General features: G+C 44.9%; 1 protein-coding gene across 3 annotated transcripts in view; it reads left to right on the top strand.

Moving 5' to 3' along the window:
• The window catches only part of ST18 (suppression of tumorigenicity 18, zinc finger), a 267,179-nt gene that overhangs the window by 200,699 nt on the left and 40,226 nt on the right, over positions 1-26,254 (top strand). For all 3 annotated transcript variants that reach the window (XM_010838949.1, XM_010838948.1, XM_010838947.1), the window contains 5 exons: positions 8,569-8,768; positions 16,282-17,076; positions 22,739-22,873; positions 23,979-24,069; positions 25,025-25,129. In XM_010838949.1, the coding sequence (XP_010837251.1) occupies positions 8,569-8,768; positions 16,282-17,076; positions 22,739-22,873; positions 23,979-24,069; positions 25,025-25,129 (1,326 nt within the window). The remainder of the gene's footprint in view (positions 1-8,568; positions 8,769-16,281; positions 17,077-22,738; positions 22,874-23,978; positions 24,070-25,024; positions 25,130-26,254) is intronic.

Raw genomic sequence — 26,254 nt, 5'->3', positions numbered from 1 at the left:
ACTCTCACTCTTATAAACCTGATATTATCAAGTAACCTTGCCGATGGAATCAGTGTTCCATGACAGCAAACCAACCATCGATAAATAGCAACGACATGGCTGCTGAATTGATGACATGAGTCACAGGAGAAGCTTAAATTATAGGTTTTCTGTGGGTGCTGTGCTTCACACAGCGTGGGCATGCGTGTCCACCATGTGGCTGAGCAAGCTGGGCGTGGACTCGGGGATTGTCCTCCATGAAAGAAATGTGACCCCCAGGCTCATCTGTGTAAAAGTAAACTTGTGTTTGCGGTAGCCTGTGACGTGGAATCAGGAGGCCCATTTCAAGTGAACACAGACTTAACTTTCCCACAGGCGCCTGTCTCCTGATTCCGTAGAAGGTGGCTGAGTAGCCGGGCGAGACTTGCTTCCAAAGTCTCGCCATTCCTCCCGGGTGCTCAGCTGTGGGGGCTGCTCCCAGCTCTCGTTGCCTACATACCCCTCCATCCACATCTTCCTTCTTGCCTAGCATCCCTGCTTGGCTAGATGGCTTACCTGGTGACCTTCATCCCTAAGGGACCTGAGCCCTGGTCACCACGACCTTCAAGTTCTCTGGCTGCTGCCCAGCTGATTGGCTGTCAAGTCTGGCCAGAAAGAACGAGGAGAGGCCAAGAGGGTCACTAAATGTGTTCTTCTCTGTTCCCCAAATTTAATGGCAGCCTTGCAGTTCCTGATAGCCAGGATCCATACTCCTGCCAGGATGGCAACCCTCTCCTGCCTGCTGGACTCCCCGCCCAAGATATCCACATGACTGAGAGGCAGGCAGAGCTGGAACTTTGATCGGACTCTCAGATGTCCCCCAGTGGAAGCCCTCTTTTAAGGGACCAGGATCTTTAGACCCTCAGAGGACAGATTTAGGGGGAGTAATGTACAATCCTTCAAGTTAGTCATTAGGAATCATAGTAAACCAAGTCATTCCTAACGCCACCTGTTTGTTAGTTCTTGGGCCCAAATATCCAAACCATGGAGGGCAGGGCACTATAACGGTCATCATGTGTGCATACTGGCCCCAAAGAAGGCATGCCCTCTCGGCAGGGTAGCACCTTCAAGCCAGCATCTCAGCTTTGTCTTTGAGAGGTTATTCTGTCACTCCATCAGGCCAGGATATGCTATAAGTCATACCAGAGGTGTATCCAGTTATTTTCTTTGTCTTCCTAGCTGGGTCTCTTAGAGACGCATGAGAATGCTTGTTGGCAGAATGTTCAGATAGCAGTGCTGTCTGAAGTGCTGAAGATGGGCCAGGAGAATCCATACTCAAATACATGTTGCGTGTGTGTTAGCCGCTCAGTCGTGTCCTATTTTTTGTGACCCCAGAGACTGTAGCCCGCCAGGCTCCTCTGTCCTTGGGATTCTCCCAGGCAGGAATACTGGAGTGGGTTGCCGTTTCTTTCTTCAGGGGATCTTCTGGACCTAGGGCTCAAACCCACGTCTCCTGCACTGGCAGGAGGACTCTCTACTGCTGAGCCAGTGAGGGGAATGCCAACAGTCCTGGTTCCCCTCGCTGATGGAAAGTATGTATCTGCCACATCAGTGACTGCGAAACACTCATAGTTGCATCTATGTTAATCTGTAAAGCAAATATCCTTTATTTTGGTCTAGCAGTTGCAATTAGAACTATTATTTGAGTTTGTGGTTGCCCACTGTTAACCCCGAGGATCAGTCTTACTAAGAGTCTGCACTTTAACTTTTTATTTTATTTTGGAATATAGCTGATTAACAGTGTAGTGATAGTTTCAGGTGCATGGCAGAGCGGCTCAGCTATACATCCACATGGATCCATTCTCCCCCAGACTCCCCTCTCACCCAGACTGCCGCGTGACATTGAGCAGACTTCTCTGTGTTGTACAGCAGGTCTTTGTTGGTTATGCATGTTAAATACAACAGTGTGTGCTTGTCCATCCCAAACTCCCTAACTATCCCTTCCCCCGATCCTTCCCCCTAGGCAGCCACAAGTTTCTTCTTGAAGTCTTGTGAGTCCCTTTCTGTTTTGTGGATAAGTTATTTTGTATCACCTCTTTTTAGATCCCATGGATAAAAGATGTCATATGCTATTTCTCTAACTTCCTTCACTCACACTGTTAAATTTAATGAAGAGAAAGAACATAGGGCCCACCAGCCGTGCATCCTCTAAGTTTTAAGTGACACTAATCACTGTCATTTCTTCTAGACTATGATGTTTGGGGGTTACTATTTTGATGCTGGGACGAAGAAGTTTTAGAGGATTCCACTTACAGTTCCCACTTCACTTGCCAAGAAGCCAGTTATGTTTTTGTGTTTACCTGGAGAGGAAAGAGCCTGAGTGCCTCTTCAATTGCGTGTCAGTTTTTCTGCCATGTTTTTGCCCACTTTTAAGTTATTTGTCATTTTCCTGTTTATTTGAAAGAATTCTTTGTCTTATTGGCCTTTTATTGTTTTGAAGAGTGTAATATATCTACAGAATCATGTACTTATCATGATAAGAGGAGAGCTCAATGAATTTTCACGACCTAAACACGTTTGTGTAAATAGATTAAAAACCAGAATATTGACAGGAAGCTCTCCTTATTGGCTGGTATCTCTTGATGAATAAAGGTTCTTAAATTTAAGATGTTCTAATTTACCAGTATTTTCCTTTAAATCATTATGTTTTGTAAACTGCTTAGGAAGTTTTTGCCAAGGTCATGTAAGAACTTTCTCACATTTTTTTTCTGGAAGTTTTATTGTTTCATAGCACATGGTTTAAATCCATAACCTGTCATGAATAGTTTGTTGTATGCACCATCAGTTAGAGTCAAGACTTTTTTTTCAGATAAATATTCAGTTGACCCGGTGCCAGCCACTGAAGAGACAACTCTTTCCCCAGTGACATCTTCGACATAAATTGCCTGTATTTGTGTGAGTCTATTCCTGGATCCAGTAGACGGACTGTATACTCTGTTCTTTTTCTCTATTTGTTTATGTTTGCACCAGAAATACCTGTCTCAGGTACTAAAGGTTTATGATAAACTCTGACACCCAGGTCTGTAAGTCTTTCAACTTCCTCACTGTTCTTCTTCAAGACCATTTTTGCTGTTCTTGGTTCTTTTCATTTCCATCCAAATTGTAGAGTTAACTTGTCAATTGCTAAAACAAAAGAAAAAAGAAAAATATTCTTCTTGGGATTTTGTTTGGGGTTGCATTAAAATTAGTAGGTAAAATTTGAGAAGAATTGAAATCTCTCAGTACTGAATCTTTTATTCCATGAACATTTTCTATTTCTTCCTTTATGAAGATTGTCTTTAATTTTCACAAAATGTTATTTGCTTTTTATAGGTTTTACATGTCTTGTATTAATTTATTCCTCAGTGTTTCATACTTCCATGCATCATAAATGGTTTTATTTTAATTTTTTCTCATTTTTTATCACTGGTTTATAGAAGTTCAAATCATTTTAAACAGTGACTTCATTAAATTTGCTTCCTTATTTTAGTACTTTATCTGTAGGGTCTTTGGGGGTTTCCTCAAATAATATCATGTCTCTGAAAATATAGTATAAGTTTTTTCTTTTTCAAACATCACACCTGCATTTTTTTCCTGCCAGTCATTCTTCAAATTCATTCTTCTGGGTCCCTTCCTATGAGTCTGTGCTTTTCTTTCTAACCAGAAGAAAACAACAGAAATACCCAATATGAATTTTCTCCGGAAATATTGGAGCACGTAAATAATTTCTTGGACTCAGGGATTTATAACTTCCATTTGTTTTCCTGTTCTATTCTTTTGGTGGGATGTACTCAAAATATAGCTATTGCTGAACCTACATTTTAAAATTAATTTTTATAGGAGAATAATTGGTGTACCATACTGTGTTAGTTTCAGGTGTAGAGCAAAGTGAGTTGGTTATATATATACATATATCCACTCTTTTTTAGATTCTATTCCCATATATGTGGGAAATAGATGTCCCACTATATGTCTGTGCTGAGTCACTTAAGTCGTGTCCAACTCTTTGCGACCCTAAGGACTGTAGCCCGCCAAGCTCCTCTGTCCATGGAGATTCTCCAGGCAAGAATACTGGAGTGGGGTTTCATGCTCTCCTCCAGGGGATCGTCCCAATCCAGGGATCAAACCTGCGTCTCTTACATAGGCATTCGCAGGCAGGATTCTTTACCACTAGTGCCACCTGGGAAGCCCATTCCCATATATGAACCTGTGTTTTTGAATGTGTTACATATCTTCTGTTAACTTGCACTGAGGATTTATTACTGTTAAAATAAGCTGGAAAATTATTCTAGAACCCAGTGTTCATTGCACACATTTGAGGGACTCGCAGTTTCCTAAGCCTGAAAGGTCAGTGAATTTGACATCAAACAGGCCTCCAGCAATGAATCTATCATCAGCGTTATCTGATTGCTATTGTCCTCCATCATTTTTGAATAAAATTTCAGCTATATCTTGTCATCAAAGGGAGCACCATTTCAAGTTAGAATTCAGGTTACCAAATGGAAGCATTTTCTGAAAATGTAACCAAATTTTTCAGGTAAAAATACAGATCTTCTAAAGATATTTTAATAAAATCAAAACCACGGGTATGAAATATGGCATTGAAAGGCATTCGGTGCATCGGTAACGCTCCCTGGAGGACTCTGCATGTTTAAAGCAACAGTTTGATTGAATAGAACAATAAATGCAGGGCTGAGTGTATTTTTTCTCTTTCTTTCTCATCTACTAGAAAAATATAGATAATAGAGCTCATTTATTTCCTTAACATTTCAGAGCTCCGCAGATGGGAAAACACAACCCAGTGGAAATGATTTCTGGCAACCTTGAGAAGATATGTTAGCATTTTGTGGCATTTCTTTCAGTGACATGTAAAGCCTGGCTTTCCCTCACTGCAGTGTCACAGTGAAGTGTCACAATAAAGCCAAAACAGTGTGCCCTCGGGGAAAACGAGGGAGAGGGACCATTCTCCATGCACACACAAAGGGTAATATTTATTATAAAGGCTTTCATTTCAGCTCCAAATGCTGCCTGGGCCACAGCTACTTTGCAGTGGAGAAATGCACAGAATGTGAGATTTAAAGCAAATGTTGTATATAAATCTAATGTAATTTATGTAAATACAAATACGACGTAAAAAAGTAGAACACATTTACAGACATGGAAGCTTGCGTCAGTCTGTGCAGGGCACCCGGTGGGGGAGAGTTTGGAGTTGCTGGGTGGCGCCTTCAGCCGAGTTTTGGTGGAGTCCAAGGCACACAGAGTCAGAACCGGGGGTCAGGACCGCCTTGCCCTGACCTGCTTTTGTCACCAGCAGCACGGAGAGCACCTTCTTTGCCCACAACATGTGATATGGGAATTGTTATCTCTCTTCGTTGGATGAGGAATTTAGCATCCCAGAAGATTCAATTACTCGTTGCAGATGACACAGCTAATATTATATAAGGAGCTTCACGCACTGTTAATATCAAATGCATTAATTTATTTGAAGCTATATTTGTATTTTTTGATAGAACCGTAATATCCTTTTCATCCTTCCACAAGTTATTGTTTGGACCCAAATGCTGAACTTGATCTTTATTATTATTAATGTCTCCTCATGTTCATTCTACTGCTCTGCACTATGGACATTGTGGGGGGAGCCTGTGTCTTAACCACGTTTTGCGGCATTTTTCTTTGCTTTGACTGAGCGTCATCTCCTGATTTAATGAGACCTGAATCATTGGGATCAGCCCTGTGGCAGGTGGCTTCCTTCGGTTAGAGTGGTGACTGGTTTAACAGGGCCTGCTCCACCTAGTTGTCAAAGGCAGATGGAAATTACCCAGGTTCCTTATTCTGATTTGGCGACACATAGGGAGAACATGAACTTTGGGGACCAGCAGGCCAGATTCAAATATCAGCCCCACAAGTTACAGGTCATGTGATTTTGAGAAGTTCCTTGTCTTCCTAAATAAACTCAGATAAAAACATTAACAAGATAATAATATTAACAGGGCTGCCCTGGTGGCTCAGTGGTAAAGAATCTGCCTGCCAATGCAGGAGACATGGGTCTGATCCTTGATGCAGGAAGATCCCACATGCCGTGGAGCAATGATGCTCATGTGTGGCAACTACTGAGCCTGTGCTGTAGAGACCATGCACTGCCTGTGTGCCCTAGAGCCTGTGCTCCGCAACAAGAGAAGCCACAGCAACGAGGAGCCTGCGCACTGCAAGTCGAGAGTGGACCCCCCTTGCTGCAACTAGAGTAAAGCCCGCGTAGTAGTGAAGACCCAGCACAGTCAAAAATAAATAAATAAAATTATGTTTAAAAAAAAGAAAATGAGAACAAATTATGTAGCTCCAGGAGATAATTTATTTTCAAAAATATATACTGACAAGGCAAAATCTGTAAGAATCCCACCGGAACTAGATGTTCCACTTCATCCATCACCTCAACCATCAGAAAGTAATGGTATTTGTCGGACTGGCCAAGGCCTCCAGCCAGGTGTCCGTGATCAGTGTTTGTCCTGGTGCTGACGAAGCTTTGTTTGAATAAACCTTCCCAGCCTCTTTTCCAGAGCCCATGCTCTGCTTACATTGATGTTTAGAGTCCACTTTCCTTCCCCATTTTAGTATCTGAATGTCATTTGCTGGAAGCCTCTTTCATCTTCTATAAGTCTTCTTGGTTCTGGATAGTGGTTAAGTGGTCTTACTTGTGTATTTTGTGAGCATCTTGATGGAAACTCTCTTGGTTTAGGAGACTTGGTTTAGGGGGCTTCTTGAACCCTCTTCACATTCCTGGGAGCTTTCTTCTCCTGTCCCTCCCCTTTCACAGGTCGTCCTCCTGGCCAGAGAAGGCGTGGGCCCCGGGAGGTCTGCTTTTCTGTCTGTGTTTGCTCCCGTGACATAGGACACATGTGTCATAGACTGTGCTGCTTGACTGGCCAGGCTCGGGCCATGCAGTCTCCTCCTGAAGGCCCCTGTCTGCTCTCCTGCTCATTTGCTTAGATTCTATTCTACCCCATCGTCTGTACATGGTCACTTTAAATTTGGGCTCATCAAAGAAATGTTGCCAAAGCACATTAGTTTGTCTCAGAAACTTGCTCTTCTCTTCCACATCAGGATAATCTTCAATTCTCAATTTTTAATCTTTTTTTTTTTTTGAGGGATTTCTAACCCTCTTGAATTATCCCTCCTTCTAGAATCTTTTATTTCCTAGATAAGAATAGCACTTATTTTCTTCTGAGATTTTAAAGGCTACCCTTCTAAATTCAAGAATTCATGTGTATGTGCCTGTGCTCAGTCATGTCGCACTCTTTGTGATGCCATGGACTGTAGCCCGCCAGGTTTCTCTGTCCATGGAACTCCCCAGGCAAGAATACTGGAGCGGGTTGCCATTCCCTTCTCCAGGAGATCTTCCCGACCCAGGGATAGAATCTGAGTCTCTTGAGTTTCCTGCCTAGGCAGACGGGTTCTTTACCACTGCACCACCTGTGAAGCCCAAGAATTCATGTATGATGATGATCAGATAATTTTCACAAACGGGCCACCATGGGTACTTCTCCGTATTGATGTTTTTAAGAGAACAGTTTAGGGCCTTGTCTTAATATTACTGAATATTCAACCTTCTTTTAGAGATAGAATGAATAATATCTCATTACTCTGTGACCAGGGTTCTCTCCTCTGGATCTTTTCATCTTAAGCTCTCGCATTTTTCTCCAAAGAGCATTTAATAAATATGTGTCAGAGACTCAGTGTTGGCTGAACCCTCTGGTCTTCCTAGATCTCACCAAGAGAATGTTTGCTTTAACTTTAGCACAGAGTGAGCTGCACTGATGCCAAACGAGCTATATGTAGGAAATGTGTTTTCAAAGGGCCGTCCTCAGGAGAACTTCCAAATAAAACGCTGTGAGAGCAGGAGTAAGGATAAACTGTGGTCCATTTTTGTGAAATCCAATCTCCTTTCTCCCCCTTTTATTTGTTTGTTCTGTGTGCCAAATGGGTGAGACTCAAACGGCAGAGTGCCATGAGCATCCTTCCACTTTTTTCTGTGCCTGGAGATGGGCTGATCAAATGTTCACAGCCTACCCACCCACCCCCTGCCCCACACACACTTAATGCCCCATCTTTCAAGTCAAAGCCCAGGATATGGCATCTCAAGTTTGACATGCAACTGTGGCAGAGATAAGCAGTTTCAGTAGCAAACAACTATCCAAAAAACCTTGTGATTTATCCATACTGGACACATTTCTCGTAGCTGGTGGTATATTTTTCACATTAGCTCTTTCTTGGGATTAACAAACCAGTGCAAATCTTGTTTCATCCGTCCCTGGGTATTTAGTCTAGTGCCAGGCAAAGCTCAGATTAACATATGCTTACTCAGGATTAAGGATGATTTTTTTTTTAACTCTTCTGATCAGCAGTAAAATAGAATCTACACAGTTCAATGGATTCAACTCCCGGGCTGTTTTTGTTAGTGCCGACAACTAATCCCAAACTGGGCTACAACTTCCTTTGGGTTTACTTGGTGATGGTCAAGGGTCAGGGAGCCATGAACTCTTTTGCCATGTTCTTAGCCTGTGTCTGTTACTGCAGTGCTGCACACGATTGCACCACGGCCAAGAAGAGAAGAGCCGGGGAGCAGGCTTTGGGGGTCCCGGTGAACAAGAGAAAGTCCCTGCTCATGAAGCCCCGACACTACAGCCCCAGCGTGGACTGCGAGGAGGGACGTGCAGACCAGGCGGAGGCGGAGGGGCAGGACGACCGCCTGGAGACCAACCATCACCCCAGCACAGGTAGCAAGGGGCCTGGCCTCAGCTTTACTTCACTTCCTCCCCAGCACACAGACCCAGGCCCACCTTAGGGGGAACATGCCGCGTGTCCAACGTGGGATCAAAACCAGACACTGGTTTCCCTCAGCATCTGCTAGCAAGGACCAGTTTTCCTCTGTTACAGCAGGGAGGTCAAACGCAAGCCACAGAGCATCCTTGCCCGTGGGCCGTTTGCAGGAGCACAAGCTTGGACCGTGCCTCTTTCTGCAGAAGGTAAAAGCTGCTCAGCCTTGCAGTTGAAAAAGACCTTGACTCAGCAATGGGGCGGATGTCCAATCCCTAAAAGAGAAAACCTCAAAATGAGCTTTACAACATTTCCAAATGACATATGAGATGCAGTCTCTATTTTGAAATTTTACTTTAATTTTTTACTGACGTTTATAATTGATTCACAGTATCATGTTTCAGGTGTACAGCATAGTGTTCAGTATTTTTTCCGTACACCGTAAACAGTTATAATTCCCTGTGCTGTATGATACACCCTGTTGCTTATCTATTTTACACATAGTAGTTTGCATCTCTTAATCCCCCATCCTGAATTTTATTTTGAAATTTTTAGGATGTGCTTCTCCCCAGTTCATGGTCACACCCACTAGACCCGGTTGTCACAGTACCTCCAGGAGCTAGACCATCACAGACCACTTTGTGCATGAGGCTGACATTGAAGGACATGCGAAGTATCTCAAAAGTTTGTTTTTAAAAATACATGGAGATCTAAACCTTGACTTAATTAGAAAGTGAAATTAAATGTACGTATCTTCTATTAGACCTAAGTATGGGCTTCCCTGGTAGTTCAGGCAGTCAAGAGTCTGCCTGCAATGTGAGAGACCTGGGTTTGATCTCTGGGTTGGGAAGATGCCCTGGAGAAGGATATACCAAACTACTCCAGTTTTCCTTTCTGGAGAATTCCATGGACAGAGGAGCCTGGCAGGCTACAGTACGTGGGTTGCAAAGAGTTGGACACAACTGAGCGAGTAACACTTTTCACTTTCATGTGCTATTACATACACATTTTTTTGAATGTGTTTTTAAGTAATCAAAATATACCAAATAAATTGTCCTTTGGAAGAAATATACATTATACAAGCCTAAGGCAATGAGATTCTTAGGTCATAAAAACCTATTGCATATAGAATGGTAGTAATTGCAATAGGAGTTAACAGAAAAAGTGTCAAAGTGTATTGACTGAGTGGATGCAAATCTTGGAGCACAATCATCGGTCTCCAGTAATCTCCACTTGCAAGTAGTGTGAGGTTCTGTAGTTTAAACAATTGTATTCTTATTTATTAGCGTTGGAGCAAATTTCCTGGCTTTTCTGTATTTAACATACGTCTTCAAGCCTCATGGCTCATCTGTAAATTATCATCCTTGACTTTTTTGTTTGTTTGTTTCCTTGGGCTGGTCAGTTTCTTGCTGATTCCTGAAAATTGCAGGTTGAATCTAGTGTCAGGGAAAATCCTTGATTTAGTATGGTTAGACTTGAGGTATAAGGAGATGCAAGAGACACGGGTTTGATCGCTGGGTAAGAAAGATCGATCTCCTGGAGTATGAAATGGCAACCCACTCCAGTATTCTTGCCTGGGAAATCCCATGGACAGAGGAGCCTGGCGGGCTACAGTCCATGGGGTCACAAAGAGTCGGACATGACTGAGCGCAGCATATACACACACAATAATTAATACCATTGACATTAATGTACCAAGTATTCAAGAAAATGGGCATCTTTTACACCAACACATTTTGCAGGTGCCAGGAAGACCAGGTCTGTACCTGCCCACTGGCTTCCCACCTTCTGTTGTCGCTGAATGATCATTGTAGGTGCTTGATATTGACCAGGAAAATATACTGTCAAATGTTCTCAGTTAAATATTCACTTATAAGCACTGATGGACATCTCTCTGCAGCTTCAGAAAGGTTCACTCTTTTTATATTCAATTTTAGAACCATCACTACTAATAATGAATATGCTAAACTTACACTGTGGTGGCCATTACTTTTGATTCTTACTATATCTTGAACACATAAATCATATCACTTAACCCACCCAATGGTGACATGACTGTGTAATTGTGACCACAGGTGTGCAGATGAGACCACTGAGGACAAACGAGTTAATGCTGAAGGTGATGCAGCTTGTAGCTGTTGGAAAGAAGATAATTAAGAGACAATCAAAGGACAAGCAAGATTCTGATCTCTCAGCTAACCATGCTCCATAATCCAGTCCTCATGCTCTGAGTATCTTTAGAAGGCAGATTGGGCAAAGTCCCCCCCATGTCACGTCACGAAGTCACATGTCCAGAAATGACCAGTCCCAGGTGCTCCCTTCCCTGGCTGAGAGAGGAAAACTCTAAGTGGTCTTTAGCCTCCTAAGCAAGTCCCTTAGAGAGAAAGAGAGCTGGGTTTTCATCCAAGCCCAGCCTAAGGGCTTTTATCTACCATCCAGGTGCCCCGAGGTATTCACCTGACCAGGTGCGTGCCTGACTGTGTCTTCAGTGGGCAGTTTAGGTGATGAGAGAGGATACAAGCTCATGAAAGCTAAGGTCATGAACTTGAGTCCCTTTAATGGCAAAACTGTGCCTCGTGCACCTTCTGCCAGTTGTCTTTCCAAGAGCTGCCCGTGGGCAATAAGAATCACAGAAGAGGGACTTGCCTGGTGATCCAGTGACAAAGATTCTGAGCTCCCAATGCAGGGGGCCTGGGAGTAATCCCTGGTCAGGGAACTAGATCCCACATGCTGCAACTAAAGATCCTGTATGCTACGACAAAAGCCCAGTGCCACAGAAGAAACATTTTTAGGAAGAGAGCGATAGATAGAAGAGAATTTAGACAAAACAATGCAGATGCACCTTTTCCACCGGGGCAAACAGAAGGTGAGCTCAAAGCACCATCAGGAGGCAGGTTGAGCTCATGCATTTCCAGTGCAGATGAAGGAAAGAAGTGGGGTGAACCACTGTCTGGAGTCCTTCCCAGGCTGTGAGCACTAGCTCGTGGATCTGAGAAACTCCTCACACTCGTGGGAGCTCTGAGGGCTGGGGTGACATTTTGAACATATTATCTCTCAAGAAACAGCAAGTAAGGGATAAGCCACTCCCACTTAAAAACTCTGAGAGACGAATTCATTTCTTAGGGCTTTTATTCTCAGCAAAACTGACATAACTCAGGAGGCCTGGAAAACTAATTTGCCTGTAAAAATCATTCAGCTAGAAACAGAACTAAAATCCGAAACTTAGTTATACTAAAGGAATCAAACTCAAAACGTGTTGTGACTTTCGGAGGCTTGCTTTCTTTTAATATTTATTTTTATTTTTGGCTGCATGGGGTCTTAGTTGCAGCGCACACTTTCTCTAGTTGCAGCGCACAGGCTTAGTTGCCCCACAGCATGTGGGATCTTAGTTCCCCCACAGCATGTGGGATCTTAGTTCCCCAACGTGGACTTGAACCTGTGTCCTCTGCATTGGAAGGCAGATTCTTAACCACTGGACCACCACGAGGATTTCTTTTGTTTAAGCCATTTTGATGCAGAACAGCTGACAGGCATCGGTGATCACTGCTCTGTACATTCAGGATTACCAGACCCCTCAGAGAAGAGACTTTGATGTAAAGTAAATCAACAAATGTGAGCTTTTACATATCAGGCCCCCCCAAAGAACAGTTTATTTATTTTTTGCTCTACGAGGAAAGTGTTGCCCCTCTCCAAGCCCAGGAGTGTACCAGAGGAATTTTCCATCACGTGTTGTTGTGAGATGCACTATGTTAGTTTTTGCTTTGTTGTTGTGTTTGTTTTTTGTATTTTTATTTATACATTAGGTTGTGTTGTTTTTCATCACCAGTTAGCTGACAGGTGTATTTTAGTATTTTCCTATAATTCAGTCTTGAAAGTATCCAGATTTGGGCAAACAGTAGGCACCCGGCTTCCGAGTTGACTCTTAGCCCCCCACTGGCTGGCCATGTGAACTGGGCAAGCCCTTAGCTCTCTAGAACCCTGGTTTCCCTTTGGTAGAAGAGATTCAAAAGTGCCTTTCTTGGAGTTATTGTGAAGATTAAATGAAATAAGTAACTGGACATTATATCAAGGACATACCAGTTTATTGTCAGGATATCTTATTGTTGGCTCATTGGTCACTGGGATATCGGATCATCCTTTTTTTAAAAAAATTTTGACTGTGCTGAGTCTTTGTTGTGGCTCAAGGGCTTTCTTAGTTGCAGCACGAGGAGACTTCTCTGGTTGCAGAGCACAGGTTCTAGACCCTGTGGGCTCCACAGTTGGCAGCACCAGGCTCAGTAGCTGCAGTGCACCAGCTTCATTGCTCCGAGGCATGTGGGATCTTAGTTCCCCAACCAGGGATCGAACCTGTGTCCTCTACATTGAAAGGTGGATTCTCAACCACTGGACTACCGGGGGAGCACCTTATCATTGCTTTAAAGATGAGGACCCAGGACTCCAAGGACAGTGGCCTGCCTGAGATCACACAGGTCATGACCCCCAGTCTCTGGACTTCAAACCTGGGGCGGAGTCTCCCTCCACACTGTGCACGTGAGGAGGGGGACTCCTCACGTCCCCCAGGCAGCTGGTGATCATAGCGTGTGTGATGTAGACAATGGCGACCAGGGCTGAGTCCTCTTCAGATGCAAGGCTGGGCCCTTCCACGGCCGGCAGGTCACTACTCACTCTGAATGAAGACAGGCCCCGCCTTGTCCAGATGGAGGCTCCTATGTCTCCTCTGCCATCGCTTGCTCTGTTGCAGCATCAGGAAAGGGACAGTGTCCATCCTTTATTGATGACCCGTAGGGTGTCACCTGCTCTCCCATGAGGCTGAGGAGCCACCGCAGTTGACACAGACACATGCCAGGCCCAGACTCGAATGAGGTCCCCAACACAGGTCTCTTGGATTATTTCAGGGGCAGAAGCACAAAATAGATGACTGAGCCACCCCAGAAAGTAAAATTGCATGAGCATAGAGAATATAGGGAGCCTGGGCACCCCATCACAGATCTGTCAGGCTCGAAGTGAACTCAGGGTCTCTCTCTGTGACAATGACTGACAGCAGCGGGTGGGCGCGTGGCAGGTTGGTTGGCAGGTTTGCTGAGCATGCCTGGAAACCCCCGGACACCGCTCGCCGGCACCTCTCCCGGCAGGGCTCCTCTCTTTCTGAAGAATAATTAATAAATATTTTCTTTTAGCATATAACCAACAGTTGAACCAAACAATTATGGAAACTGGAAGTGACCCAAAACGCTCGCATTGGCAGCAGCTCGGTGACACGCATTGTCGGGCACACGTGCACGGCTGTCCCCCCGCCTCTCCGACGATCTGCACTTAATAGGAATATTTTAAACTATGTAGCTAAGCAACAGAGGTAATTGTTGCTTTCCAGAGCTTTTGTTAGCACTCTCACACAGCCCAAATATGCATAATTAGGTATAATGTCTATAAATCATTATTGTACACATGTGGGTACTTAAGTGGAGTTGAGAGAATAGTTCAATGAATTGAGCATATCCACGGAAAACGCTTTTTATTTGTTTTCTGTAGTTCATAATACTCTAAAATTATCATAACCCTTTACACTTTCTGTTAATAGCCAGCCGTGATATTGAGAAAAACTTCATTTGCATTTTAGACTATGTTTAATACATTATTTAAACCTGGAGTTCCTCTGATATGAATTCAGGAGAGGATAGACCGTCCTCTCAAATATTATGGGCTGGGTTTTGCCAGCCTCTTTTCTAGGAAGTAAAATGTTAAATTTTTCAGTTTATGTTGAATAGATCCCAACAAAGGACTGCACCCTATAATCAGTGGTATTTAAAGGGGCTAGTGTTGTGACTCAATTCTTCTCTTCATCCAAAAATGCTTTTAGTTACTATGGCAATATTTACTTGATCCTGGCAGTCCAGTGTTGATTTAGGGAGATAATTACCAGAAAGGAAGATGATGGAGATGTATTTTTGAGTGTCCTTGTCAGAGACAATGTTTATAAAAAATTAAATGGGACCCAAAAAAAGGCATATTGTCTTCTGCACAGACACCCTCTCCCGCAGCCCTTCCATGGGACGTCTGTTCTTTTCTTTCCTCCCAAGACGTGCATTAACGCAGAATGCCCTGCACTTGGTGTCTTTAACAGTCTTTAAGGAGGCTTATTATTTTGTCTTCCCATCCCCCACTCTGCCTGTAGAGACACAGCAATGGTCCTGCTTTATTTTTTTTGTCTTTATGAATGCCAGGGACCACTGCTGGGTTGTCTGGTGTATTTCATGGGCTGGCAAGTGCTGAGCTCCCTGGGCAACCCCTCCCCAGGTGCCAGGCTGGGGCTGGGGCACCCACGGACCTGCACCTCAGTTGGTGTGTTTGCACGGGAACAGTGTATATAAATAAACACACAGTCTGTCACCCCGACTGGGCCACTGCCAAGAGGGAAGGGGGTGACACTGGTGGCTGCTCTGGGTGTGGATACGACAAGGACAGATGGGTACTTGGGCGCCTGTCCTCAGTCCCAGGCCTTCTTGACCATCAGGACTGGGAACAACTAGCTGACATTCAGCATCCTCTAACTATCCCTACCTCTCTTTTCACATAAGTGTACATGGGTACCAGGCCAGAAACTGTGCTACTGGTCAAGGCGTTATTCTGTCTTATGCTTTTTCCATTTACTTGTGTTTCCCTTGGTGTGGAATTTTCATGTTACAAGTATGAAAGTGATCAGGGCTTCTTTTAGTTACCATCTCTGTGTAGATGTGTTGTGTATTTTAGCTAACATTCCATAAAATCTGAAAGTTTGTTTGGGACACTACAGAAGTAGAGAAAATCGACTGAATAAGCTTTGAAAATATATTGCCAGGGAGCAGAGAAAACCAATGAATACTTCCTTTAAAATGTATAATAGGACATATATTTGATTTTCTTCCAGTTGGCTGAGACTTGCAAATATAAGACGTACAGTAATGTGAATTTCACATTCAGAACTCTGATGGTTGAGCATTTATTTCAGTAACTAAACACACTTAGCTCTGACATGTTGAAAATTCAAATAGCTCATTTCTTTAAAGGTAATTCTTAAGAACATTAAGGTCTGAATTTTACTTTGTTTTGTTGAGAGTGTATCTTTTTCTACCCAATGTTTATAAAACTGATAGAGTCCACATATTCACATATTGCATCTATTATATATGTGTGTGTGCTAAGTCACTTCAGTTGCGTCTGACTCTTTGCAACGCTATGGACCGTAGACTTCCAGGTTCTTCTGTCCATGGAATTCTCCAGGCAGGAATACTGGAGTGGGTTGCCATGCCCTCCTCCAGGGAATCTTCTTGACCCAGGGTTCGAACCTGTGTTTCCTGCACTGCAGGTGGATTCTTTACTGCGGAGCCACCAGGGAAGCCCGTCGTATATGTATCTATTTATTTATTGGTCATTGTAATTTCCTTAAAATATTTTTATTCTTGTTTTTCATATAATGGCTTTCTTTTTCCCTTGAAGAAATCATGATAAAACCCATGGATGAGAAGTTTCATTCAACCGCACAAGAAAAATCAGATGGGAAGGAAGACAGATACGGCTGTTATCAGGAACTCGTGGTCAAATCTCTAATGCACTTGGGGACACTGGAAAAAAGTGCATCTGCTCAGACCATAATTGAAAACTTAAACGACAGTGGCATCCAGTCTCTAAAAGCAGAGGGGGACGAAGTGGATGAGTGCTTTATGGTTCCTTCCGACGATGGAAAAGATAAGACCGACAACTCCCGGCTGCGGTTCTCGCCCTCCTCCGACAGCGACAGTAACTCTGAAAGTGCGGAGAATGGTTGGGACAGTGGCTCCAGCTTCTCAGAAGAAGCCAAACCTCCGAGGGTCCCAAAGTATGTTTTAGTGGATGATAGGAAAGACCTACTGGAAGTTCCCGAAATAAAAACTGAAGGCAACAAGTTTATCTCCTGCAAAAATGTGTGTGATTCAGAAACAGAAAGGAAAGACCCTCAGAACAGTCCGTTGGACCCATCAGATGGCCCAGCCCAGCCCTCCTTCCCAGGGAGTGAGGACCGCGGCCACGGTCGTGGGTGTCCAGCCGCAGGGACGGAGGAGGCCACTGCCCTGGAGAAAGCCAAGGGGAACCTGAGTCTGCTGGAGCAGGCGATTGCCCTGCAGGCTGAGCGAGGCTGCGTCTTCCACAACACCTACAAAGAGCTGGACCGCTTTCTGCTGGAGCATCTCTCCGGGGAGAGGAGGCAAACGAAAGTCATCGACATGGGTGGAAGACAAGTCTTTCCCAATAAACGTAAGACCCGGTTTTGCTTTTATTTCATTTAAAATTGCTTTATAGTTGGGGGTGGAGAACGAGTGAGATTTGATTGCTTCTTCCAGATATCTTTTTGACAGTTTAACACAGTTAAAAATCTAATTTGTACTATAAAATTACCCAAAATTTCTCCTATTCTCTAGCTTGTTCTCAGATCAAGCTTGGTTGGTTTTACTTGGTTTTCACACACAAGAAAAATCATTGACTATATTTCTCGTAATGTGATTTTTTTTTAAAATATATGGTACTTTTTTAAAAAAAATGGTATGTTGGATACGTTAGAAGTACATTAGTATTTACTGAATTTTAACTGTTCTTTCCCACCCTCTTTCTGGGATCATCTCACTAGCTTGGAGTTTCATCAACGTCAGGCTACTTGCAAAGCCAGGCAAGATGTTCTCATCATTCTTGGGAGGAGACTGGGAGCTAATTCCTTTATAAGCCTATGCTTTAAACAAGCTCTCTGACTCTGGGTCTGGAAACATGTGGACCAAACTTGAATGAGAAAGTCAGTGTGCTTGGAGGAGATCTAAAAATTGATCCTCAGACTTTGGGAAGTTGCATCTCCCATGAAGATGTACCCCACCACCGAGTCTTGCACTGTGTGGGCCTGGTGATGAGTCCTTCAGTTAAGTGGGGTGTCCCAAGGGGTGGTCCTTAAGGGCAACCTACTCCAGTGTACTGGATCCTCCTCCAGGTGGTCTTCCCTATGCAGGGATCAGGCCTGTGTCTTCTGCATCTCCTGCTTTGTAGGTGGGTTCTTCGTCACTTTACCGCCTGGGAAGCCCTAAGTTATACATATACATATATCTATTCTTTTTCAGATTCTTTTCCCAAGTAGGTCATTATAGAACATTCAGTATAATTCCCTGTGCTATACAGTAGGTGCTTGTTAGTTATCTATTTTACATGTAGTAGTGTGTATATGTCATTCCCCAATTCCTAATTTATCTCTCCCACCCCACTCTTCCCCATGGGTAACCTTAAGTTCATTTTCTATGTCTGTGAGTCTATTTCATGGATAGGTACCATTATTTTAGATTCCACATATAAGCAACATCATACGATGTTTGTCTTTCTCTGTCTGACTGACTTCACTTAGTATGATGCTCTCTGGGTCCATCCATGTTGCTGCAAATGGTATTATTTTTTTTTTTTTTTTATGGCTGAATAGTCCATTGTATGTACATACTACCTCTTCTTTATCCAGTCTTCTTTCAGTGGACATTTAGGTTCATCCATGTCTTGGCTATTGTGAATAGTGCAGCGATGAACATTAGGATGTATATGTCCTTTTGAACCAAACCACATTTTCCTCCAGATATGTGCCCAGGTGTGGGGTGGCTGGATCATATGGTAACTCTATTTTTAGTTTTCTGCGGAACCTCCTTGCTGTGCTCTGTAGTGGTTGTACCAGTTTACATTCCCACCAGTGGCGCAGGAGGGTTCCTTTTCCCCACACCCTCTCTAGCATTTTTTGTTTATAGACGTTTTAATGATGGTCATTCTGACTGGTGTGAAGTGGTACCTCACTGTAGTTTTGATTTGCATGTCTCTAATAATTAGCAATGTTGAGCATATTTTCATGTGCATAACTTGCTTTTTTTAAAGCAAGTTCCTGAGGTGACTCTTGGACACCGTAAAATCTGAGAATCACAGAATCAGGGGAGGAATATACTAGAGAAGGTCAAGTTTGGGGACTTACAGGGTTGATGAGAATGTGCTATCTGGCTAGATGTTTTGATCACTGAAATTTATCGAGAAATCAGGTGGGTATTTTAAATCCATTTTAGTACTCATCTGAAATCTTGTCTAATACTGCGTTGCAACTCATCTCTGAGGAGAAAAGAATAAAATAATGTCATTTGGTGAGGGATAAGATAAGTAGTTCTTTGGGTACATACTGTAAGGGCTGAATATTAAGGACCAGCATGTAGTCTGGGGTAGGATGCTGTATAAGCAGCCCTGAGCACTCCATTCACACTCAGCTTGGAAACTTACCTGTGTGTGTGTGTGTTTGTGTGTGTGTGCATGTGTATGTGTTTTAATGAACAACAAAATCAGAAAAAAAGATGAGATTTACTTCCTACTCCCAAACCCCATCATTTCGAAAGCACTCTATTTCCTCCCTTCTAAGACACACAGTTTTCCCATATTAGCATCTTTGTAAAATTGGAAGGGTGTGCCATTATTCAGTTTTCAATTGTTTCTCCTTTCTCACTGGCACACAGGATAATGTTTCCTCTTGCAACTGATGGCATCTTCAGCCACTGATATCTCGACTTCAGAGACACTTTGTCTGTTCCACAGTTTAAAACACATGATAATACTTTGGTCTCTTCTATAGAACTTTCAAAACATTTTTTGTTTACAAAAGTTAGCAAGGCAATAGAATGTGAGTTAGGGAATACAGGTCATGGTGGAGCCTTAGAGAATCGCTGATGGGACTAGATGAGTCCACGGTGTAGCCTCTGTGTGTGTGTGTGTGTGTGTGTGTGTGTGTGTGTGTGTGGAAGGGGTGAGGTCATGCCTTGGGGTGTCAAGTCCCTGCAGGGAACTTCATTCCAGACAGGAAGAAACAGGCAGAACAGTGAAGCCGACTGCTGGGGCTTCTGGCTTCTCTCAGAGGATGTCCAGGTTCATACTCTTCCTCTCATCCCTGGTGTGGGATCATAAGAGGAGCTTTTTTTTTTTTCTCTTGAGAGTATATTCCATGCGCCTAAGTTAACACCAGGCTTCCCAGGCGTCTCAGTGGTAAAGAATCCACCTGCCAAAACAAGAGATGCAGGTTCAATCCCTAAGTCAGGAAGATCCCCTGGAGGAGGAAATGGCTACCCACTCCAGTATTCTTGCCTGAGAAATTCCATGGACAGAGGAGCCTGGTGGGCTACAGTCCATAGGGTCCCAAAGAGTTGGACACAAACTGAGTGATTAAACAATGATAAGTTAGCACTAATTTCCCATGCGCCTCGGGCATGGGACTTTGCTCTCCAAGAATACTAGGATTTTAAAGTATCATTTCACCCAGGTCTTAAGTTACCAGGTTTGGCTGTCCTGCTGCCACCAGCCACAGGGAGATTTTGGGTCGCAGGGTAAGTAGAGTCACCGTATAATTTATTCTACGGCCTGTGACATTTTCAGAGTGAAGGGGAGCCATGGGAACAAGCCCACGAGTCCATCAGGATGTCAGGTCACCAGAGCACAAGGTCATTTTCATTAAGCAGCATCCAGGAAAGAAAATGAAGAAAGAAAAGCCAGGCCAGAGAGCCCTCCCACCCCCAGAGCTGCTGCTGCGCTTGGTTCAGGCACAGGGCTGGCCCTAGAGAGCACTGTGGGCATATTTGTTCCCACGAAGAGGGGCTGGCAGACACGGCCCCCACCTGGGCAGGGGCCAGCCTCCCTTATCTCCCACACCCCCTCTGGCTTCCTGCAGGCAGATAGCGTGGCCAGACCTCTCACCGTGGTTTGGAAATGCAGCCTCACCTGGCCAAGATCCGAGGGAGGGAGGCCATCAGAATTCAGGTCGCTTCTTCTTTCCAATGCGCTCTCTTGGGGTGTTGGCACCCCCCATCCCGATTTCATGTTAATCAAACGTCGAGGGTTTTGACTAGCTTTTTGCAGACATTCTGTACCCAAACGAACTTGAAATTTGGCAGCATTTTCAGACTCAGTGAAAAATAGCCCCACAAAATCATGCAACATGTCAGAACTCTTCATATATCCCTTTGTCTCTCACAGAAAACAGTGTAGTCTCCACATCCTGGCATTAAATCCTGTCTCCAAAAACATGCACGGTGGCTATTCCAGTGTCCCTTCCCACCAACTGCGTCCTTTCCCTGCTGATCCCTGGCCCCCCACCCCAGGCAGCACTTCTAACTCCAAGGGTCCTTGGCTCCTCCCGCTTTGTTAAAACTAGCACCCCCTTCCCCCCCCGCCCCCAATAATTGCATTACACACAACCTGCTGTGCCCATCTGCCCAGGACCGTTTACCCTTTGAAAACTGGGGTGACGTGGCCACACTGAGGCACGTCTGCTCTCCACGATATTCATCGGGCAGTGCTGCCTGGCGCTCTGTGCCACCTCTGGAGCCGGAGCATATGGCCCTCTGCGTCCTAGCAGCTGAGACCGTGCCCGCACCCCTCGCCCGTGGCTTCCCTGCGGCAGGACCTTGTGGACTGTTGACTTTCACTCTCAGCACTGTGTGTTCCCAATTCCTAATGATGGAGTTCTGATAACCGCAGTCTCTGCACCACGCTGATCCTTTCTATGAGGCCCTCTCTGCCCGTTCTGGTCCTGGTTCTCTAGAAGCCCCAGTGTAAGGGACAGACCTGTCCCAAGCTGGCATTGTCACTTCACTCACTAGTTAAGAGTGCAGTTTCACCTCTGAGAATGCATTTCACTTTTAAGCTTATCTACCCTCAGTCATGAGTATAAACATATTCATGTTAGTCCTCACTTATTTTATGTATTGATGTAATCCTTGATCTAACCCTCAGGCTTCCCCGGTTGTTAAGGGGTAAAGAACTCACCTCTAATGAAGGAGATGCAGGAGACACAGGTCCAATCCCTGGGTCGGGAAGATCCCCTGGAGAAGGAAATGGCAACCCACTCCAGTATTTTTGCCTGGAGAATCCCATGGACAGAGGAGCCTGGTGGGCTACAGTTTATGCGATCGCAAAGAGTCGGACATGACGGTGCACACATGCACACACAGACACATACTCACACATATTGTCTAACCCCCAGCCTCAGGTGTGCTGGGAAATGAGGACCCTGAGCTGTCTTCTGCCCGCGCCCTCTAGGCCGCCTGACTGCGTGGGTTACTAGGTGTCCCTTTCCTCTACAGCTGCACATGTGATCTACCCCTGCCCCCCACCGTGTTCTGACAGTGCCCTGTGAACCACTCCAGGCTGCCCCACTCTCTGTGCTCCCACACTTTGCAGGTCTCCCCCAAGGACGCGTCCTTGCTAAGCCTCTGTCTTCAGTTTCTGCGCAAGGAGTGAAACCATAGCCCCTTCTCCTCCTTGGCTGCTGCGAGTTGATCCAGGGCTGTCGACCACAGGGGTCTGGGCCTCCCAGACCCCTACGGCCCTGTCCACCAGCCGGGACTGGCGAGAGGTGGCCTCTTGTCAGGTCAGCCTCCCAACGTGGCTGGAACCCAGAGCCCTGGGGCCACTGCACCTGCCACCAGGACCTGCTGGGCTGGCCAGGCAGTCCCTCCTCAAATAGAACAGCTTCTTCATCGTGTGATGGTTGAGCCTGGCTTTTCCAGATTCCCTCAATAAGAGACAGTGTGGGTTTAAATAAATTCCTTCTCTTTTGCTTTTCTGGAGCCTACTCATCCTCTGGTGTAGGGCTGACTTTTCTCAACTACGATCTGACATGACAACTTGAAACCATCACTGTGTTTCGACACACCCTCGCCCTATCTCAGCCTCTGCTTAAGATACCAAAAAAATCAGAGAGAAAGCACTTTTTCTGCTTCCGCAGGTCTTAGTGGAGGGTCTTATTCAGGGCGATTTGAGGCGAGTGTTTATTATGTGGAGGCTGAGCAGCATGAGAAGGCTGCCCCCACAAGGGCTGCTCTCTGCAGGGAGGGCGAGGACTGACCAGCTGTCTTTCCGTTTAATTCCTCCATAGACTCACCGAGGCCTGAGAAGAGGGAGACCAAGTGCCCCATCCCCGGGTGCGACGGCACAGGGCACGTGACGGGACTATATCCCCACCACCGCAGCCTTTCGGGGTGCCCCCACAAAGTGCGGGTCCCCCTGGAGAGTGAGTGCCGCCTGGCCCTGGAAGAAGTCCATGGGGTCGCCACTTTCTCCTCCAGTTTGGGATTAGACATGAAAACACCAAGTTTTCTCTCTGTGTCAAGACAATTTCCATCTAGCCGGGTGTTTTAAAATACAGCATATTCATAAAAAATTGGGGTGCAGTGAGGCCAACAGATCAAGAGATGACTGACGTTGAAAACATAACTTGCTTCTCATAGTTCCCAAGAGGAGGGGGCTCCTCAGGCCAGGCGGGGCCTCCAGGGAAGTACCAGGGCCAGCAGGGAAGGTGGGGGAGTTGAGAGTGGGGAAGAATCGTTGGCAAGAGCCTTCGCTGAAGTAAGCCGGTCTCGATCAACCAGTTGGAATTTTTCCTGGGAGCTCTGGAGCTTGGGGGCTGTCTGTGGTTGTCTGGGACCTGGCCCTGGGGTTAGAACAGGTGGAGAGTATCCTGGAGTGAGAATCAGATGGGGGAGGATGTCAGACATGAACTCCAATTGGCTGGTTTGCATTTGAAAAGTGTTTACAACCTCTGGGAATTAGGGAGCCCCAGGTGGGGCCATCTCCCCAGAGTCAGCAAGCCCCAACGTCAAGGCCTCAGAAGATAAAAGGCCTGAGTGATGCTCTGTGTGCCCTGTGGTCCTTTCTCACCTGAGATTCCGGAGCATCACCTGTGTCCCCCACCTCCTTGGCAGCAGGGACACCTGGCATCTGAGGCGTCGCCCAGGACATTCCTGCAGAGTGAGGGCCTGTTGGTCCCTCCACCCATGTCCCCCCATGAGCCCCAAAACTGGAGGGAGAGGGGAGGGAAGAGCTGCTCCTAAGCTTTGAAATACCTGCAGGCTCCGTCCTCTATTTTGGAGCCTCTTATTGAAACAGCTCTTAGGCCACACAGCCCGCCCTCATGGGCATGTCTCAGTGCCAGCCGCCCCAAAGACATTTAATACTGGACATCCACATGGGCTTCTGGTCTTCAACCCGAAGTTGTATGGGAAGGGAGCAAGCTGGATTGTAACTAAATTCATTTGGATGCGAAGTTGAGATATCAGTTTCTTGGCATGTGATGTACTGGTAGTAAATTGCTCTTTTCTTTGCTATTTTGTGCTTAGTTCTTGCCATGCATGAAAATGTGCTCAAGTGCCCCACCCCGGGATGCACGGGACGAGGGCATGTGAACAGCAACCGCAACACGCACAGGAGGTAATACGAATGAGACTCCAGGGACTCAACCTGTGTTATCACTATTGCTGGATCACTGTCAACTGTGTTAGCACTTGACCTAGATAAGAAATTCTCAATGTGTGGAGAGTAAAAAATAAAATACCTCATTATTTCCCTAGAAATTTTCATAGAGCAGCCAACAAAAAATGTCATATTTGAACACCAGGGGTAGATACTCACATAGGGACACACACAGAATGTGACCTCTGCTCTGAACATCCCCAGAGCTGTTTGATATTGGAAAGAATGGCTTAGGGGTTCTCTTGAACCCCATCCAATGTACATTAAAGCAGTCACCATAGAACTTCAGATTACTGAAGGTAAACATCATTTCATTTCATTGAGAGTTATTCCACAGAGATCGCAACTAACTTAAAACACATATGTGCATTTATGTATTGCATACATGTAAATATTTTGGTAAAATGCTTATTGTTTTACATATATTATGTATAGATTATGTAATCATGAGATACTATTTGATGCATATGCATATTGCCAGAAAACTTATATTCTGTACTCTCCAGTTAAACTAAGATGTAAAATTAAGTTCCTAACATTTTGCCTATAGACTCTAAGCTATTATATCATGAAATTAGCTATAACTGGACAATTGCCGTTGGATGAGTGCATTCTGTTAATACTTAAAATATCACCAAGTTTCCAAATAATTGTTATATCTCCTTTACATAATATTTTGATTTTTAAATGAGTTTGTTTTCTATCACCTCTGAGATGAGGTTTGGTGACAAATGTTGACACAGTAGTTTGCAAAGCCCTCTGGGATCTTTTAGGATGATAATGGTGCTAAGAGAACTATTAATATTATTACGACAACATTTGGTGCACGCCAAGGATGAGTGAGGTAGGTGCCCAAGCAAATTACATTCTCTTTTTAACTCAGATCTGCCCACTTTTTTTTTTTTTAAAACAGTCTTTCTGGTTGTCCAATTGCTGCAGCTGAAAAACTGGCAATGTCCCAGGACAAAAGTCAGCTTGATTCTCCTAAAACCGGACAGTGTCCTGAGCAGGGTCACAGGTATGACAGTCCCCTATGCTCCCTGTGTTCGGAGATCCTACACTGAGGGTCCCTCGCCCCCCACGTGTCAGCACCATGGGCCACCTTCGTTTCAGTGCACAGCAGCCACTGTCCACTTGAGAGGCCGGCCCAGTTCATCATCATGGCACTGAAATGAACTGCTAGACCCTCCAGAAGTTCAACTTAAAATTAAGCTGTGTGCAGAGTTATGTAATGTGGATGAATCAAAAAGATATGAAATATGTGATAACATGGGCTTCCCTGATAGCTCAGTTGGTAAAGAATTTGCCTGCAATGCGGGAGACCCCAGTTCAATTCCTGGGTTGGGAAGATCTGCTGGAGAAGGGATAGGCTACCCACTCCAGTATTCTTGGGCTTCCCTGGTAAAGAATCTACCTGCAATTCGGAAGACCTGGGTTTGATCCCTGGGTTGGGAAGATCCTCTGGAGAAGGGAAAGGCTACCCACTCCAGTATTGTGGCCTGGAGAACGCCGTGGACTGTATATCCATGGGGTCACAAAGAGTCGGACATGACTGAGTGACTTTCACTTTCACTTCATATGATAGCATGTATTAATCAAAGTTCTGTGTCACTCAATGCAAGCCCTCCCATGAGTCAGGCAGGCACCACCTTATGGTTGACGTAACCACTTTCCTGGTGGCTCAGACGGCAAAACGTCTGCCTGTAATGCAGGAGGCCCGGTTTCAATCCCTGGGTCAGGAAGATCCCCTGGAGAAGGAAATGGCAATGCACTCCAGCACTCTTGCCTGGAAAATCCCATGGACGGAGGAGCCTGATAGGCTACAGTCCATGGGGTCGCAAAGAGTCAGACACGACTGAACGATTTCATTTCCATCTCATAAATCTCATCACTCAAAATATGTGATGCTGTATATTCATCCTTCTCTTTCAGATATGCATATAGTTTCTTTAAAACAGAAATTCATTCCAAACTGGTAACTTGTAATAAAATACCTCCTGTTGGTCCTGGGTCCTCTACATTCTCAAGCACTTTGGAGGGCTTTACATACACCTCAATAATGACAGAGGACCAGACAGTGTGAAATGATGCACTTGTTAACACAAAAACCACACATGCAGGAAAGAAACGATTTCAGGATTAC

Source organism: Bison bison, unplaced genomic scaffold (assembly GCF_000754665.1).
Source record: "Bison bison bison isolate TAMUID 2011002044 unplaced genomic scaffold, Bison_UMD1.0 scf7180017864108, whole genome shotgun sequence".
In the NCBI taxonomy this organism is placed as follows: Eukaryota; Metazoa; Chordata; class Mammalia; order Artiodactyla; family Bovidae; genus Bison; species Bison bison.
Note: the sequence above shows the minus strand (reverse complement) of the source record. Positions and strands in the feature narration are given on the sequence as shown.